We start from the raw sequence: 20,614 nt of genomic DNA, 5'->3' as shown, positions 1-20,614 counted from the left end.
CCTCTTTTTTTCTTTGCGTCATGTGCTGTTTGGGGAGGGTTTTTTGGAAGGGCCATCCTGCGTGACACTGCAGTGCCACTCCTAGATGGGCCCGGTGTTTGTGTCGGCCACTAGGGTCGCTAATCTTACTCACACAGCTACCTCATTGCGCCTCTTTTTTTCTTTGCGTCATGTGCTGTTTGGGGAGGGTTTTTTGGAAGGGACATCCTGCGTGACACTGCAGTGCCACTCCTAGATGGGCCCGGTGTTTGTGTCGGCCACTAGGGTCGCTTATCTTACTCACACAGCGACCTCGGTGCAAATTTTAGGACTAAAAATAATATTGTGAGGTGTGAGGTATTCAGAATAGACTGAAAATGAGTGTAAATTATGGTTTTTGAGGTTAATAATACTTTGGGATCAAAATGACCCCCAAATTCTATGATTTAAGCTGTTTTTTAGTGTTTTTGGAAAAAAACACCCGAATCCAAAACACACCCGAATCCGACAAAAATAATTCGGTGAGGTTTTGCCAAAACGCGTTCGAACCCAAAACACGGCCGCGGAACCGAACCCAAAACCAAAACACAAAACCCGAAAAATTTCAGGCGCTCATCTCTAATTAATATGCCAATTTAGTGCCCCCCCCTCTCTTGTTTTACCCTGTTTCTGTTGTGCAGGACTGCAGGGGAGAGTCAGGGAGCCTTCCTCCAACGGAGCTGTGAGGAAAAAATGGCGCTTGTGTGCTGAGGAGATAGGCTCCGCCCCTTTTTCGGCGGCCTTTCTCCCGCTTTTTTGTGGAAAACTGGCAGGGGTTAAATACATCCATATAGCCCAGGAGCTATATGTGATGTATTTTTAGCCTTTTAAGGTATTTTCATTGCGTCCCAGGGCGCCCCCCCCCAGCGCCCTGCACCCTCAGTGACCGGAGTGTGAAGTGTGCTGAGAGCAATGGCGCACAGCTGCGGTGCTGTGCGCTACCTTATTGAAGACAGGACGTCTTCTGCCGCCGATTTTCCGGACCTCTTCACTCTTCTGGCTCTGTAAGGGGGCCGGCGGCGCGGCTCCGGGACCCATCCATGGCTGGGCCTGTGATCGTCCCTCTGGAGCTAATGTCCAGTAGCCTAAGAAGCCCAATCCACTCTGCACGCAGGTGAGTTCGCTTCTTCTCCCCTTAGTCCCTCGATGCAGTGAGCCTGTTGCCAGCAGGTCTCACTGAAAATAAAAAAAACCTATTTAAACTTTTACTCTAAGCAGCTCAGGAGAGCCACCTAGATTGCACCCTTCTCGTTCGGGCACAAAATCTTAACTGAGGCTTGGAGGAGGGTCATAGGGGGAGGAGCCAGTGCACACCAGCTAGTCCTAAAGCTTTTACTTTGTGCCCAGTCTCCTGCGGAGCCGCTATTCCCATGGTCCTTTCGGAGTCCCCAGCATCCACTAGGCTGTTAGAGAAATTCAGATTACTTATGAGACATAACGTGAGTCCGTGTCTTATTGAGTTTTCTCAGCAATGCATTGCTACCTGATATCCAGAGGTGACATGATGATTGAAGGACGTTTTTAAGTGACCAGACAGCACTACCAGGAAAAGCGCTAACAGTAATGTCTAGACGTTACTCCTTTCCTGGCCTGAATAAGAGTGGGGATGACTTCTTTGGGAATACCCTTTCGGGCTAGGATCCTGCGCTTAACAGCAATGCCGTCAAACGTAGCCGCGGTAAGTCTTGATACACGCACGGCCCCTGCTGTAGCAAGTCCTCGTGAAGAGGAATAGGCCGAGGATCTTCTATGAGCAACTCCTGAAGATCTGGATACCAAGCCCTCCTTGGCCAGTCCGGGACAATGAGGATCGCTCGAACCCTTGTTCTTCATATGAGCTTGAGAACTTTTGGTATTAGTGGAAGTGGAGGGAAGACATACACCGACCGAAACACCCACTGTGACACCAGTGCATCCACTGATATTGATTGAGGGTCTCTCGACCTGGAACAATATCTCTGAAGCTTCTTGTTGAGACGAGACACCATCATGTCTACTTGAGGAACTCCTCAAAGACTTGTCACCTCTGCGAAGACTTCTTGGTGGAGGCCGCACTCTCCTGGATGGAGATCGTGTCTGCTGAGGAAGTCTGCTTCCCAGTTGTTCACTCCCGGAATGAAAATTGCCGACAGAGCTTTTGCATGTCTTTCTGCCCAGAGGAGGATCTTTGTCACCTCTGCCATTGCTGCTCTGCTTTTCGTTCCGCCCTGACGGTTTATGTACGCGACTGCTGTTACATTGTCTGACTGGATCTGCACGGGTTGATCTTGAAGAAGATGTACCGCTTGTAGAAGGCCGTTGTAAATGTCTCTCAATTCCAGAATGTTTATGTGAAGACAGGTTTCCTGACTTGACCATTTTCCTTGGAAGTTTTTTCCCTGTGTGACTGCGCCTGAACATTGAAGACTTGCATCCGTGGTTACTAGGACCCAGTCCTGAATCCCGAACCTGCGTCCCTCTAGTAGATGAGAACTGTGTAGCCACCACAGAAGCGAAATCCTGGCTCTGGAAGACAGGATTATCTTCTGGTGCATGTGTAGGTGGGATCCGGACCACTTGTCCAACAGGTCCCACTGGAATACTCTGGCATGGAATCGGCCAAACTGTATGGCCTCATAGGCCGCTACCATCTTTCCCAACAACCAAATGCATTGATGGATCGACATTTTTGTTGGTTTCAAAATGTGTTTGACCATTCTCTGGATTTCCAGAGCCTTTTCTACTGGAAGAAATACCCTCTGTACTTCTGTGTCCAGTATCATCCCCAGAAAGGACAATCTTGTCGTCGGTTCCAACTGCGACTTTGGAAAATTCATGATCCAACCGTGTTGTTGGAGTATGGACAGGGAGAGTGCAATGTTCTGCACCAACCGTTCCCTGGATCTCGCTTTTATCCGGAGATCGTCCAGGTTAGGGATTATATTGACTCCTTGCTGTCGAAGGAGGACCATCATCTCTGCCATCACCTTGGTGAATACCCTCGTTGCTGTGGAGAGTCCGAACGGCAACGTCTGGAACTGGTAATGGCAATCCTGTACTGCGAATCTCAGATAAGCTTGATAAGGAGGATAAATGGGGACATGTAAGTAGGCATCTTTTATGTCCACTGACACCATGAAGTCCCCTTCCTCCAGACTTGAAATCACTGCCCTCAGAGGTTCCATCTTGAACTTGAACCTTTTCAGGTAGAGATTCAGAGATTTCAGGTTTAAAATTGGTCTGACCGAGCCGTCCGGCTTCGGAACTACGAAGAGGCTTGAATAAAAACCTTCTCCCTGTTGTGACAAGGGCACCAGGACAATGAGTTGATCCTGATATAATTTTTGAATTGCAGCTGTTACTTCTTCTCTGTCCGGGAGAGAAGCTGACAAGGTCGATTTGAAAAATCGGCATGGGGGGACGTCTTGAAACTCCAGTTTGTACCCATGGGACACTATTTGCAAGACCTATGGGTCCAGGCCAGATTGAACCCAGAAATGACTGAAAAGTTTCAGACGTGCACCCACCCAAGCAGACTCCCACAAGGGAGCCCAAGCATCATGCTGCAGATTTGGCAGAAGCAGGGGTTGATTTCTGCTCCTGTGATCCTGGGGACGCTGTGGACTTTTTTCCTCTTCCCCTCCCTCTACCTGCAAAGAAAGGGGAACCTTTACCCTTTTTGTATCTGTTGGGCTGAAAGGACTGCATCTGAGAGTGATGTGTCTTTTTCGCCGGCACAGGAGCATAAGGCAAGAATGTCGACTTACCAGCGATAGCCGCAGAGTCTGAAATATCCAGCCCATCTCCAAACAAGGCCTCACCTTTATACGGGAGACCCTCCATATTTTGTTTTGGAATCTGCGTCAGTATTCCATTGGCGAATCCACAACGCTCTCTGAGCTGACAAAGAGATAAATGAAGCGCTATCCAGATCAGTACACATTTAAAACATGAAACATTTAATAAACATTACACACAAAACATTAATCAAACGGCGTGTGTATTAAAAAATACCTTTAAAATAATATTTATCCCCGTGGCCACTTCTCAATTAATCAACTTAATCACTGCAGTATTAATCAACACAGTTCCTCACATTTGCATTTGCCGGATAGAGGCAGAAAAAAAGCTTTAAGATGTTAGAAGCTCCTATATGATCATAAAGCAATGTTTAGCTGCCAGTTCATAACATTTGCCAGATGGAAACGGGCTAGAAGATGTTAAAAAGCTCAATTAATGTCATATAGCAATATTCAGCTGTTAGCTCATAGCATTTGCCAGATGAGGAAAATAAGCTTAAAGATGGTAAAGATTCAAAGCATGCATGCAGATTGTTAGTGGAAAAGATGATTAATGATGGTCTCTGAGCAATCTCATTCCAGAGAAAATATTTATACTCAACAGTCCAGCGTGGCCACGCTTATGATTAAAACCAACACAACGTGTCTTCAGACCAGGAATCCAATTTGTAGGGTGACGTCTCACTCTTAATAATTACCACTCCGGTCCTCACGTGCAGGTGTTGGATAAGACAAGTCTCCGCCGTGGTTAGCACTCCTCTTACGCGTTTCTCCGCCTGTGTGCAGATCGGCGGCTTCTTCCAAAGAATAATGAATGAGGGTACATTAATATGAGACCGCTATTTATACGGAAGCCGGTGATGTTACTACTTCCTGGTTCCGTAGTGCGCACATGCACACAACGTGCGTTCCACTCATGCGTTCCATCTCTTCAATCTTAATCGTTATCAGGTGATTAGTCACACTAGCGCAAGCGCACTATATGCGTTCCATTCATGCGTTCCACTTTATATCATTGTTAGAATGCTTCCTAATTGTATTACTGAAGCATATACATATCCGACTTTTAACTGTACCTTTCATCATCAAAATAGTGTTCATGTACTTATTTAAACACAATATAATGAATTATTTAAAAACTTAACATATATTATATATTATGTATATCCCAAAACTTTTTTCTATACCGCTGATATCTACTAATTTAATAACCTAATAAGGGTTCACATATAAACGTGCATATCAACCTGAATTTATGCAACTATAATATATACACATACAATTCAGATATCCCAATGATGATTAAATATAATTAATACGGAATTTGATATTTACCTACTATCATATATTATTCAACTCAACTGTATCATTCAGTCCCTGTGGTTTCAATGTGCATAATCTAAAGATCCAGAAGGCTTCACGCCTACATAACCTATTGAAGCGATCACCACCTCTCTGTGTACCACTAATCTGTTCAATACCTTTAATTTTAATTTTATCTCGTGTACCATCTGGACAGTTAGATATATGGTTTGATAAACAATGTGATTTAACCTTATTATTGATATTACGTTTATGTTCCATAAACCTTATATGTAATGACCTTGTGGTGCGTCCTACATATTGTTTTCCGCAACCACAGGTCAACACATATATAACATAACTGGAGCTGCAGTTAAGAAAATCCTTTATGTCATACCTCTCCTTTGTAACAAAAGATGTTATATCAACTGATTTTTTTATCCATATATTTACAAGTCTCACATCTCTCTTTCCCACATCTGTGGAATCCAACAGGTAACTTAGTGGGTAACCAATTACCTCCTTTAGTCTCATTTTTAGAATGAGTGATTACTCTCTTAAAGTGACTAGGTGCTAATTTACCTTTTAAGTTATCTGCTCTACGAAACGTAACACCACCCTCCAATGTAATACACTCCCCTACATGATAATCTAATTTCAATAATTGACTATTCTTTCTTATAATATTTTTAATATCTGATGCATGGGAATTATATTGGGTAATAAAATTCATTGTCCTATCCTTTATCCCTTTATCAACATTAGATTCACTTGTATGTCCAGCGAATAAGGTCTCTCTTTCTATTCCCTGTACCTCCTTATATGCTTTAGCCACTATGTCTTCTGAATATCCCTGTTCAATAAATGAATTGTATAACCTGCAAGCTTGTCGCTCAAACCCACTTATAGACGAACAATTCCTTTTCATGCGAATAAATTGTCCCTTAGGAATATTATCACACCATTTCCTAAGATGATTGCTACGATAATCTAAAAATTTGTGCTGATCCACTTCCTTAACATAAGTTTCTGTGACTATTTTATTATCAATAACAGAGAGAGCTATATCCAAATAAGTGATCCCTTCACAGTTGTAATTACTAGTAAACGTGAGACCATAATGATGGAATTAAAGGTGCTTGATTTGAATCCCAAATGAAAAATAAATCATCTATGAATCGGCAATAGAATAGAATAGAACGCATGAGTGGAACGCACGTTGTGCGCATGTGTGCACTACGGAACCAGGAAGTAGTAACATCACCGGCTTCCGTATAAATAGCGGTCTCATATTAATGTACCCTCATTCATTATTCTTTGGAAGAAGCCGCCGATCTGCACACAGGCGGAGAAACGCGTAAGAGGAGTGCTAACCACGGCGGAGACTTGTCTTATCCAACACCAGCACGTGAGGACCGGAGTGGTAATTATTAAGAGTGAGACGTCACCCTACAAATTGGATTCCTGGTCTGAAGACACGTTGTGTTGGTTTTAATCATAAGCGTGGCCACGCTGGACTGTTGAGTATAAATATTTTCTCTGGAATGAGATTGCTCAGAGACCATCATTAATCATCTTTTCCACTAACAATCTGCATGCATGCTTTGAATCTTTACCATCTTTAAGCTTATTTTCCTCATCTGGCAAATGCTATGAGCTAACAGCTGAATATTGCTATATGACATTAATTGAGCTTTTTAACATCTTCTAGCCCGTTTCCATCTGGCAAATGTTATGAACTGGCAGCTAAACATTGCTTTATGATCATATAGGAGCTTCTAACATCTTAAAGCTTTTTTTCTGCCTCTATCCGGCAAATGCAAATGTGAGGAACTGTGTTGATTAATACTGCAGTGATTAAGTTGATTAATTGAGAAGTGGCCACGGGGATAAATATTATTTTAAAGGTATTTTTTAATACACAGGCCGTGTGATTAATGTTTTGTGTGTAATGTTTATTAAATGTTTCATGTTTTAAATGTGTACTGATCTGGATAGCGCTTCATTTATCTCTTTGTTGTTCTGTATATTTGGAGGTAACAGTGACCTCTCAGGTGAAGCAGCAGTCCTTGATCAGGTCATTAGATTTTTAATATCCCAGAACTTTTAATTGTCTGCGCCCAGGTGTTTCCTTGTTTTTTCTCTCTGAGCTGAGACTGCCATGGTAGCGGCTTTTGGACCAAAGAGCCCAATATCTTTCATGGCTTCTAGCATGTATGCAGCAGCGTCTTTTATATGACCTAACGTTAGGAGTATCTCGTCTCTATCTATTCTGTCAATTTCAGATGACAAGTTATCTGACCATTTTTCGATCGCATTACTCACCCACACACAGGCAATGGTGGGTCTGAGGAGCGTACCATTGGCCACATAAATAGATTTTAACGTAGTCTCCAACTTGCGGTCTGCCGTCTCCTTTAGTGAAGCCATCCCATGCGCAGGGAGAATCACCTTTTTAGTTAATCGTGAAAGGGCACTGTCTAAAACGGGGGGTGACTCCCACCTTTTCCTGTCCTCTTCCGGGAAAGGATAAGCAACCTGAATTCTTTTGGGAATCTGAAATTTTTTTTCAGGGTTTGCCCAAACTCCCTCAAAGAGAGAATTTAGCTCGTGAGAAGGAGGGAAAGTTATGTTAATTTTCTTTTCCTTATAAAAAATAAGAATTTACTTACCGATAATTCTATTTCTCGTAGTCCGTAGTGGATGCTGGGGACTCCGTAAGGACCATGGGGAATAGCGGCTCCGCAGGAGACTGGGCACATCTAAAGAAAGCTTTAGGACTATCTGGTGTGCACTGGCTCCTCCCCCTATGACCCTCCTCCAAGCCTCAGTTAGGATACTGTGCCCGGACGAGCGTACACAATAAGGAAGGATTTTGAATCCCGGGTAAGACTCATACCAGCCACACCAATCACACTGTACAACTTGTGATCTGAACCCAGTTAACAGCATGATAACAGAGGAGCCTCTAGAAAAGATGGCTCACTACAGCAATAACCCGATTTTTTGGTAACAATAACTATGTACCAGTATTGCAGACAATCCGCACTTGGGATGGGCGCCCAGCATCCACTACGGACTACGAGAAATAGAATTATCGGTAAGTAAATTCTTATTTTCTCTAACGTCCTAAGTGGATGCTGGGGACTCCGTAAGGACCATGGGGATTATACCAAAGCTCCCAAACGGGCGGGAGAGTGCGGATGACTCTGCAGCACCAAATGAGAGAACTCCAGGTCCTCCTCAGCCAGGGTATCAATTTTGTAGAATTTTACAAACGTATTTGCTCCTGACCAAGTAGCTGCTCGGCAAAGTTGTAAAGCCGAGACCCCTCGGGCAGCCGCCCAAGATGAGCCCACCTTCCTTGTGGAGTGGGCATTTACAGATTTTTGGCTGTGGCAGGCCTGCCACAGAATGTGCAAGCTGAATTGTACTACAAATCCAACGAGCAATAGTCTGCTTAGAAGCAGGAGCACCCAGCTTGTTGGGTGCATACAGGATAAACAGCGAGTCAGTTTTCCTGACTCCAGCCGTCCTGGAAACATATTTTTTCAGGGCCCTGACAACGTCTAGCAACTTGGAGTCCTCCAAGTCCCTAGTAGCCGTAGGCACCACAATAGGTTGGTTCAGGTGAAACGCTGAAACCACCTTAGGGAGAAACTGAGGACGAGTCCTCAATTCCGCCCTGTCTGAATGGAAAATCAGATAAGGGCTTTTACAGGATAAAGCCGCCAATTCTGACACGCGCCTGGCCCAGGCCAGGGCCAACAGCGTGACCACTTTCCATGTGAGATATCTTAACTCCACAGATTTAAGTGGTTCAAACCAATGTGACTTTTGGAACCCAAAAACTACATTGAGATCCCAAAGTGCCACTGGAGGCACAAAAGGAGGCTGTATATGCAGTACCCCTTTTACAAACGTCTGAACTTCAGGGACTGAAGCTAGTTCTTTTTGGAAGAAAATTGACAGGCCGAAATTTGAACCTTAATGGACCCCAATTTCAGGCCCATAGACACTCCTGTTTGCAGGAAATGTAGGAATCGACCCAGTTGAATTTCCTCCGTCGGGCCTTACTGGCCTCGCACCACGCAACATATTTTCGCCAAATGCGGTGATAATGTTTTGCGGTTACATCCTTCCTGGCTTTGATCAGGATAGGGATGACTTCATCCGGAATGCCTTTTTTCCTTCAGGATCCGGCGTTCAACCGCCATGCCGTCAAACGCAGCCGCGGTAAGTCTTGGAACAGACAGGGTCCTTGCTGGAGCAGGTCCCTTCTTAGAGGTAGAGGCCACGGATCCTCCGTGAGCATCTCTTGAAGTTCCGGTTACCAAGTCCTTCTTGGCCAATCCGGAGCCACGAATATAGTGCTTACTCCTCTCCATCTTATCAATCTCAGTACCTTGGGTATGAGAGGCAGAGGAGGGAACACATACACTGACTGGTACACCCACGGTGTTACCAGAGCGTCTACAGCTATTGCCTGAGGGTCCCTTGACCAGGCGCAATACCTGTCGAGTTTTTCCCAACGGTTTATAATCATGTGGAAGACTTCTGGGTGAAGTCTCCACTCTCCCGGGTGGAGGTCGTGCTGAGGAAGTCTGCTTCCCAGTTGTCCACTCCCGGAATGAATACTGCTGACAGTGCTATCACATGATTTTTCGCCCAGCGAAGAATCCTTGCAGCTTCTGCCATTGCCCTCCTGCTTCTTGTGCCACCCTGTCTGTTTACGTGGGTCACTGCCGTGATGTTGTCCAACTGGATCAACACCGGCTGACCTTGAAGCAGAGGTCTTGCTAAGCTTAGAGCATTGTAAATGGCCCTTAGCTTCAGGATATTTATGTGAAGTGATGTCTCCAGGCTTGACCATAAGCCCTGGATATTCCTTCCCTGTGTGACTGCTCCCCAGCCTCGCAGGCTGGCATCCGTGGTCATCAGGACCCAGTCCTGAATGCCGAATCTGCGGCCCTCTAGAAGATGAGCACTCTGCAACCACCACAGGAGGGACACCCTTGTCCTTGGTGACAGGGTTATCCGCTGATGCATCTGAAGATGCGACCCGGACCATTTGTCCAGCAGGTCCCACTGGAAAGTTCTTGTGTGCAATCTGCCGAATGGGATTGCTTCGTAGGAAGCCACCATTTTACCCAGAACCCTTGTGCATTGATGTACTGAGACTTGGTTCGGTTTTAGGAGGTTCCTGACTAGCTCGGATAACTCCCTGGCTTTCTCCTCCGGGAGAAACACCTTTTTCTGGACTGTGTCCAGGATCATCCCTAGGAACAGAAGACAAGTCGTCGGAACCAGCTGCGATTTTGGAATATTGAGAATCCAATCGTGCTGCCGCAACACTACCTGAGATAGTGCTACACCGACCTCCAACTGTTCCCTGGATCTTACCCTTATCAGGGAATCGTCCAAGTAAGGGATAACTAAAATTCCCTTCCTTCGAAGGAATATCATCATTTCGGCCATTACCTTGGTAAAGACCCGGGGTGCCGTGGACCATCCATACGGCAGCGTCTGAACTGATAGTGACAGTTCTGTACCATAAACCTGAGGTACCCTTGGTGAGAAGGGTAAATTTTGACATGAAGGTAAGCATCCTTGATGTCCCGAGACATCATGTAGTCCCCTTCTTCCAGGTTCGCAATCACTGCTCTGAGTGACTCAATCTTGAATTTGAACCTCTGTATGTAAGTGTTCAAAGATTTTAGATTTAGAATCGGTCTCACCGAGCCGGCCGGCTTCGGTACCACAACAGTGTGGAATAATACCCCGTACCCTGTTGCAGGAGGGGTACCTTGATTATCACCTGCTGGGAATACAGCTTGTGAATGGCTTCCAAAACTGTCTCCCTGTCAGAAGGAGACATCGGTAAAGCCTACTTTAGGAAACGGCGAGGGGGAGACGTCTCGAATTCTAATTTGTACCCCTGAGATATCACCTGAAGGATCCAGGGGTCTACTTGCGAGTGAGCCCACTGCGCGCTGAAATTCATTGAGACGGGCCCCCCACCGTGCCTGATTCTGCTTGTAAAGCCCCAGCGTCATACTGAGGGCTTGGCAGAGGCGGGAGAGGGTTTCTGTTCCTGGGAACTGGCTGATTTCTGCAGCCTTTTTCCTCTCCCTCTGTCACGGGGCAGAAATGAGGAACCTTTTGCCCGCTTGTCCACGAAAAGACTGCGCCTGATAATACGGCGTCTTCTCATGTTGAGAGGCGACCTGGGGTACAAACGTGGATTTCCCAGCTGTTGCCGTGGCCACCAGGTCTGAAAGACCGACCCCAAATAACTCCTCCCCTTAATAAGGCAATACTTCTAAATGCCGTTTGGAATACGCATCACCTGACCACTGACGTGTCCATAACCCTCTACTGGTAGAAATGGACAACGCACTTAAACTTGATGCCAGTCGGCAAATATTCCGCTGTGCATCACGCATATATAGAAATGCATCTTTTAAATGCTCTATAGGCAAAAATATACTGTCCCTATCTAGGGTATCAATATTTTCAGTCAGGGAATCCGACCACGCCAAGCCAGCACTGCACATCCAGGCTGAGGCGATTGCTGGTCGCAGTATAACACCAGTATGTGTGTAAATACATTTTAGGATACCCTCCTGCTTTCTATCAGCAGGATCCTTAAGGGCGGCCATCTCAGGAGAGGGTAGAGCCCTTACAAGCGTGTGAGCGCCTTATCCACCCTAGGGGGTGTTTCCCAACGCACCCTAACCTCTGGCGGGAAAGGATATAATGCCAATAACATTTTAGAAATTATCAGTTGTTATCGGGGGAAAACCACGCATCATCACACACCTCATTTAATTTCTCAGATTCAGGAAAACTACAGGTAGTTTTTCCTCACCGAACATAATACCCCTATTTGGTGGTACTCGTATTATCAGAAATGTGTAAAACATTTTTCATTGCCTCAATCATGTAACGTGTGGCCCTACTGGAAGTCACATTTGTCTCTTCACCGTCGACACTGGAGTCAGTATCCGTGTCGGCGTCTATATCTGCCATTTGAGGTAACGGGCGCTTTAGAGCCCCTGACGGCCTATGAGACGTCTGGACAGGCACAAGCTGAGTAGCCGGCTGTCTCATGTCAACCACTGTCTTTTATACAGAGCTGACACTGTCACGTATTCCTTCCAACAGTTCATCCACTCAGGTGTCGACCCCCTAGGGGGTGACATCACTATTACAGGCAATCTGCTCCGTCTCCACATCATTTTTCTCCTCATACATGTCGACACAAACGTACCGACATACAGCACACACACAGGGAATGCTCTGATAGAGGACAGGACCCCACTAGCCCTTTGGGGAGACAGAGGGAGAGTTTGCCAGCACACACCAGAGCGCTATATATATACAGGGATAACCTTATATAAGTGTTTTTCCCTTTATAGCTGCTGTATGTTTAATACTGCGCGTAATTAGTGCCCCCCCTCTCTTTTTTAACCCTTTCTGTAGTGTAGTGACTGCAGGGGAGAGACAGGGAGCTTCCCTCCAACGGAGCTGTGAGGGAAAATGGCGCCAGTGTGCTGAGGAGATAGGCTCCGCCCCCTTATCGGCGGCCTTATCTCCCGTTTTTCTATGTATTCTGGCAGGGGTTAAATGCATCCATATAGCCCAGGAGCTATATGTGATGCATTTTTTGCCATCCAAGGTGTTTATTATTGCGTCTCAGGACGCCCCCCCCCCAGCGCCCTGCACCCTCAGTGACCGGAGTGTGAAGTGTGCTGAGAGCAATGGCGCACAGCTGCAGTGCTGTGCGCTACCTTGTAGAAGACAGGACGTCTTCTGCCGCCGATTTTCCGGACCTCTTCTGCCTTCTGGCTCTGTAAGGGGGCCGGCGGCGCGGCTCTGGGACCCATCCAGGCTGGGCCTGTGATCGTCCCTCTGGAGCTAATGTCCAGTAGCCTAAGAAGCCCAATCCACTCTGCACGCAGGTGAGTTCGCTTCTTCTCCCCTTAGTCCCTCGATGCAGTGAGCCTGTTGCCAGCAGGTCTCACTGAAAATAAAAAACCTAAACTAAAACTTTCACTAAGAAGCTCAGGAGAGCCCCTAGTGTGCACCCTTCTCGTTCGGGCACTAAGATCTAACTGAGGCATGGAGGAGGGTCATAGGGGGAGGAGCCAGTGCACACCAGATAGTCCTAAAGCTTTCTTTAGATGTGCCCAGTCTCCTGCGGAGCCGCTATTCCCCATGGTCCTTACGGAGTCCCCAGCATCCACTTAGGACGTTAGAGAAATATGCCTTCTCCTGAGGTAAAGGAGGGGCTTCCGTAACTTCTAAGACCTCCTTTATAGCAACAATCATATATTGAGTGCTTTTTGCCAATTTTGGATCTATTCCCCTGGAATCACTAGTGTCGACACAGGAATCAGAGTCCGTGTCGGTATCAGTTTGTACTATTTGTGCAAATGGCCTCTTATGTGACCCAGAGGGATCCCCTGTGGATGAAAAGGCAGAACTATGAAAAATTATATCTTCCACTGATTTTCTCCAGTTTTCTGCATGAGACTCAGGCTTATCCAATCTCTTACTGATATGATTCACACTATCACGTAATTCTTTCACCCATTCAGGCTCGTGGTGTGCCGACAGCGCCACCACATTACAACTCTGTGTCCCTAAAATGGCTCCCTCAGGGGAAGAGCTCCCTGCCTCAGACATGTCACACATGTGCACAACCACACCACAGACACTCCGGGACTTATAGGGGACAGACCCACAGTAAAATCTGTCAGAAGGACACAGAAAGGATTTGTCAGTTCACAACTCAGCACTAGTGATATAATCCCTGTGTAACACAAAATGCCCACAGACCTGTAGCGCTTTTATAATGACAAATTCACCATACAGTGTCACAACTGAGGGTTTTGGCTGACAGGAGAAAGCCTCAGTTGTAGGGGCTGAGAGGAACTTAAACCGGGGAGGTTTAATCAGACCCCTGGACATGTAAGTGTTAAAAGGAAACCCGAAGGTGTGACCATGACAACCAGGTAAAAGTCAAAATAAAAGTTTATTAACAGACTCCGTGTAAACAAACAGCATTCAAGGTAAATAATGGGAATGATAAATAATATGATTCCTGGAGCACTCTGACCATGAAATGGTTACACAGGTAGGTAAGAACAGCTGTTACAGTCCTTAGATGGAATAACCTTACCAGGCCTGGCTGTAGTAGTGAAGATATCCAAGGAACATGCCAGTAGATGGAACAGATGAAGTTGGTAACTTGAATCAGCTGTTGTAATTGCTGGATGGAACCAGCCAGGTGGTAAGACACGGAGTGGATGTGGAATGGAATCAGCCAGATGATAAAGTCACTGAATAAATGCTGGGTGGAACCAGCCAGGTGATGAAACACGGAGTGAATATAATAAGATGCTAGGGAGCGTGGAAACAGAGGAGTTGAAGGATGATTACCGGTGGTAGTGGATACTGCTGGAAGCAGATGAAATAGCTGGAAGCTGGAAACTGGATCAGCCACGGAGGACTGCAGAGTCAGGCTGCACCGCAGGATGGTAGGCAGGTGCGGGTCTCTTTAGTGGATGCTGGAGACAGGAGCTGTAACCGGGAAACACAACCACAGGAGAGAGACTGGAACAAGGTATGACAAACAAAGCACTGACCATTTCCTGGCCCAGGCACAGGATACTTATACCTGCAGCAATGCAGGTATTGGCTGGGCAATTATGCAGATTTCCAGGCAGTGGATTGGAGGAACTGAAGCATGTGATTAGATCCAACATGGCTGCGCCCATGTTAGAACTTGGAGGGAAAACTGGCTTGGGAAACCATGTGGAAACATAACTGTAATGGCGGCGCCGGCCACAGAGGACAGGAGACGCCAGACTGACAAATGTATGCTGAGACTCGTGGATGACAACGGAGACCGCGGCAGGCATGGAACACCACACTGACAACCTGCACCTATAACACAGGAGCGGCGGCGGAGGCCGCGGAGAACGGGAGACGCCATGTAGGATTCAAACATGGCGCCGCTGTGACAGCATCTCAGCGTGACAGGAGGAATGTGCAGTATGTGGACACAGATGAGAACCGGCCTTGGAACGCTGAGCGAGCCTCAGGAGACATCTGAAAGGCAGCTAATGGCGTCCAGATACCCGGATCGTGACATACAGCACCAAATTATACTGTGCCCCCTGTTTTGCACCCTGATACTTGTTCAGAAGTGGAGGAGGACCAGCGTTCTTCTCTGCAGCTTGCTAGGAGAAAAAATGGCGCTGACTGAGGGGGAAGCCCTGCCCCTGTAATGGCGCGTTTCCCCTCAGACTTTTCCATGCTATTTTTTATACTGGCGGGGGTAGGACTGTGCCTCACAATCTTATGTCCCCTTGTTAGCCAGTTTTGAGTAGGTTCATGCTGCCCAGGGCACCCCCGCGCACCCTGCTGTGCCTGTGTTGATGGGTAGCATGGCACGCAGTGTTCCCGCCCGCCGCGCGGTACCTTTTAGCCGTCACGATGACTGAAGATCCTCTTCTGTACACTCACCTGTCTTCTGACTTCTGGCTCTGTAAGGGGGGTGACGGCGGGCTGTGGGAGTGAGCGCATAGCCGCAGCTTGTGTTCAGTACCCTTCAGGAGCTAATGGTATACTGTCAGCCAGAAGCAGAGCCATGAAACTATTCAGGAAGTTGGTTCCTACTTCTGCCCCCTAAGTCCCACGAAGCAGGGAGACTGTTGCCAGCAGTCCTCCCTGAAAATAAAAAACCTAACATAAAGTCTTTCAGAGAAACTCAGTAGAGCTTCCCTGGAGTGCATCCAGTCTGCCTGGGCACATTTTCTAAACTGAGGTCTGGAGGAGGGGCATAGAGGGAGGAGCCAGTTCACACTCTGAAAAAGTCTTAAAGTGCCCATGGCTCCTGCGGGAACCGTCTATACCCTATGGTACTGAAGTGGACCCTAGCATCCTCTAGGACGTATGAGAAAATACAATGGCCCTCATTCCGAGTTGTTCGCTCGCTAGCTGCTTTTAGCAGCCATGCAAACGCTAAGCCACCGCCCTCTGGGAGTGTATCTTAGCTTAGCAGAAGTGCGAACGAAAGGATCGCAGTGCTGCTGCAAAAAAAGATTGTGAAGTTTCTGAGCAGCTCCAGACCTACTCCTACTGTAGCTTGTGATCACTTCAGACTATTTAGTTCCTGTTTTGACGTCATGAACACGCCCTGCGTTCGGCCAGCCACGCCTGCGTTTCCCCAGGCACGCCTGCGTTTGTATCTGACAGGCCTGCGTTTTTCCACACACTCCCCGAAAATGGACAGTTACCTCCCAGAAACACCCACTTCCTGTCAATCACTCTGCGGCCATCAGTGCGACTGAAAAGCGTCGCTAGACCTTGTGTGAAAGTACTTCGGCTGTTGTGAAAGTATGTCCCGCGTGCGCATTGCGCCGCATACGCACGTGCAGAAGTGCCGCCTTTTTACTTAATCGCTGCGCTGTGAACGAAAACAGCTAGCGAACAACTCGGAATGACCCCCAATGTCAGGTCACTTATTTCATCTGTTAAGATTTTGCACAGTCTTTGGACATATTTTATTTATTTGCACTTTTTATTTTTACTGGGTTTTGTTTTAGACTTTACATAGTCTACAAAGTTTGTATCGTTACTTTCAAAACTATTAAAAAAAACTTTGATTAAAAAATATTGTATATTATTATTTTTGTGTAAAATATTAAATAATTATAAATATTCCATTTAAGATGGATTAGTCTGAAAGACACTTTCAAATTTACCACCAAATTTTAATTTTCTTTGTTGTGATTGAAGATATTATGATTTTAATTTTAGGTTTTAGGGCCCCCCTGTCTTAAGTACCCCAGGCTGCCCGAAGCCTTAATCCAGCTATGAGTGTGTGTGACAAACACACATACATGAACTGAAAATAATGCCTGCAGCAAGTCACCCTTCCCAGGCACCTACACCTCTTGTTATTATATAAATAAAGCTGTAAGGCTAAACTAACTCCTCAGTCCCTCCTAATAGCACACTAATGGGGCCCTGATGTGCTAATAGTGTGGGATTTTATTTTTTACACAGTGATCCAGCCCTGTTTTACAACTCTTCTTCAACTCTCCAGTGTGAAATGGTGCCCAATCACAAGGAAGAGACATTTATATGGAATCCAAAACACGTGAGATCTGACTAAGAGGACATCCAAAACATGCAGGTTCTGACTCAAGAAAACTAAATTTTTAAATATTCTGTGATCCAATTGTAGCGGGAAAACCTGAGTCTGGGCTCAGAAATACTCTGATCCACTAAGTTCAGGGGTGTTCTGAGTTAAAAAAAAAAATCATATCCAATTTATGTATGGTGCTACAGAACCTCTGTTGTGATATAAATATATTATATAAAATAAAAATAAAATGTAAAAATAACAGATATTTTTTATATAAGTGAATTAACAATCATCTCTTGATATCATTCTATCAAATAAATATATATTAATATATACATTAAATATATGTTAATACAGACTTACCAGTGACTTTTTTTGAAGCATATTTTGAGGAGATCTCTTGGTCTTGTAAGGGAATTCCTGGGGACAACTGTGTTCGTTTTGTATGACTTTGTGACATACCAATTTGAGGAGCCAAAGGGGAGGTCAGCCCCATGTTATTGAAATTTGTGTGATCTGTTGAAATTCAAGATACATAAAAAGTTAAAATACTGTATAAAAAGTACACGCCTGTCCTCTTCCCCATCTCTGTAGTTTAAAAGTCACTCCACGTGTGTTTTATTTGGACTAGAATCACCAACTAGTTTTATATGGGGGATTGTATTTCAAGGGTGACAAGTGTTACTATAAATTGTCCTTTGACTATTTCAGAAAAACATACATGTAGGTAGTTTTGAAAATACTATTACAATAGACCAAATTCTTTAATCTGCTACAATTAAGCTTGAGTCTACGTAAAATTGACTATGGCTTTTAAAAAAATACACACGTATACACACACATTATATATATATATATATATATATATATATATATATAAAATATAATCTCCAAGGGGTGATATTCGGCGCGTAGAAAACCTTCCTCCAGACAGTTGGCTGGGTTAATAGCGTATAGGTTTAATTCAGAGCACTTTCCCTTTAATTCCCAGGGTGGCTGCCTATTTTTCCAAATGGCCCGCTGTTCAGTCAGGTCTTCTTAAAATCTACAAAAACTAAGTGAAAAAAGGCGCCTCCTAGTGCAATACTGATAGTATGATCAACCTCCACCAATAAGAATAACACCCTATAAGTGGGAGGTGTACCGTAATCAGTTGTCTTAAAGCAGCGTGTATAGATCCAATACTTTTTCCCGATTCTGATAATTAATTTTCTGGGTACAGTGGTCACTCAGATGTCCAAAGGCTCAATTCTCATAATCGCCCAAATGCAAAAAAATGAGAAGCAAAAACGACCATAGTGTAGTAAAGTTTAAAAAACACACACATTTATTTGGTATAACACATAAAGTAAGTAGTTGCCCGTACCATATAAAAGAATAATAACAGCTTATCTGATATCAAATATGTCAGTCCATCGGTCTGTCACTCAACGCGTTTCGTCCGTTGCTTACTGCAGGACTTCCTCAGGACCTGGAGGACTGAGTGGAGAGGTGAGGATGCAGGGCCCTGCATCCTCACCTCTCCACTCAGTCCTCCAGGTCCGAATCCGCACCAGATAGCGCTGTTTTTTATACACTCCTGAGGAAGTCCTGCAGTAAGCAACGGACGAAACGCGTTGAGTGACAGACCGATGGACCAATGTGTTTGCTTGGTGCTGGTGAACAGGCCACAACCTGCAGAGATGGGTAAACCAGTCTCCCGACTCCGTGACCAAGGCTCACCAGATCTGCTCCTCAGTCATTAACTTTTAAGGGAATCACACAGGTTAGTTTAGGGGAACGTGGAGATTTGCCCAATCTCCTCTGTAAAAGAGAGATGTTTTGGATATTCCAATTAAATACTGTGGCCCCTAATGGACTTAATTATACATATAAAAATGCTCCATTTTTATAAAATGTTGTCTTTATGTGTTATTATTTTATGTGTTATTCATTTATCTTTATTGTTTAATTATCTTTGAGTAATACCAATATACCATAATAAAGATGGCGCTTATGGACTCAATGCACAAAACGATGCACAATTTAACAGCATTAGAACAACTAGGAAGAAGAACAAAAATTATGCTGGACCCTGATACAACATTCTTTTTTGATTATATTTCTAATATTTCTATGTTTTTCTGTATGATCACAATGTAAACATAATGATCACATGACCACTATGTCCAGAAACCAGAGGCAATATTTTCGCTGCTGGTTCCCCTTTTCTTGTATGAGTAACGATGTAAACAGAATAATCACATGATCGCTACGTTATTTCCGCTGTTGGGTCTACTGTTTTATTGTGAATTTTATTTGCATCCCTGAAATTAAATGTTAAATAGGTGTTCTTTATTAAAGAGATGCCTGTTTTTTGTGATGTTATATAAATTTTAGTAATGTGCATTCTGTATGTATAATTCGGTGGCCATATTATTCGAGATTGCGGCCATTTTTAGTGTTGCATGTGTATTTAAAGGGTATAAATATGGAAATATATATAATTATGTTTGGATACTATAGAAGTATTATTAATATGTTGTATTCCGTGTATAATCTATTTATGTTTGGATAATTTTTTGAGCTATGTTATATCTATCAATGGAGCTCAGAACTTCCCGTTTCCATTTACGGTAGCAATCTTGGTGTGGGCATAAATTACTAATGCTTTTTTCTTTAAGCTACCAGTTTTTTATAGTATAGATTCTAAATAAATATGCATATATTTGAATAAATTGCTATTTGCACTATGAGCTATAGTTATTTATTAATAACAAAAATATTTCTAAGTAAGTTTTTTTAGATCTAGTAGCCATATTGGTGGTGGCATACTGAGAAAGTGTGTTCTCTCTACATTCGGAAACAGGAAGTATCTGTCTCTAATTTGCATGAGTAAATTATGTAATTGAAAGTGGTATAAATAGGAGCTCAGTAGCAAGCTGTCTCATCCTCCTGATGAAGTCCTAGCTGTTGGAAAGGGACAAAATGTGTAGAGGCTGCTCCTGTTGTTTGGGGCCCTGTAATCCTGATGTCCTCCTGGCTCAGATAAGCTTTGTTTGCACATACTCATTGAACACTTAATGTTTTATTAAATAGATTTTTTATAAAATTACTACACAATATTTTTAATTTTCTTATGTTTCACATGCACATATGATGTGAAGTCTTCTGGGAATTCAGTCAAGCTGAAACACAAGGTACAGTTACTATATGGTACATGAGATGTACTGTATATATATATTTATCACAAGTAAAAATAATCACTATTGTATTGCACAAGGAGGCACCCTTTTGCCTTTGTTATTGCTACAAAAATACACCTATCTGGAATGTAGGATCCGGCGAGTGTCTGCCACTGAAAAATCGGGAG

The 20,614-nt window shown here is 44.5% G+C and overlaps 1 protein-coding gene across 1 annotated transcript in view; it reads right to left on the bottom strand.

Annotated features, from left to right (window-relative positions):
• Positions 1-20,614, bottom strand: part of SHISA8 (shisa family member 8) — an 802,771-nt gene that overhangs the window by 192,431 nt on the left and 589,726 nt on the right. The window contains exon 3 of the mRNA XM_063940337.1: positions 17,626-17,778. Within this exon, the coding sequence (XP_063796407.1) occupies positions 17,626-17,778 (153 nt within the window). The remainder of the gene's footprint in view (positions 1-17,625; positions 17,779-20,614) is intronic.

This window comes from Pseudophryne corroboree, chromosome 9 (assembly GCF_028390025.1).
Source record: "Pseudophryne corroboree isolate aPseCor3 chromosome 9, aPseCor3.hap2, whole genome shotgun sequence".
NCBI lineage: Eukaryota > Metazoa > Chordata > Amphibia > Anura > Myobatrachidae > Pseudophryne > Pseudophryne corroboree.
The sequence above is the reverse complement of the archived record's forward strand: the minus strand, read 5'-3'. Positions and strand labels throughout refer to the sequence as shown.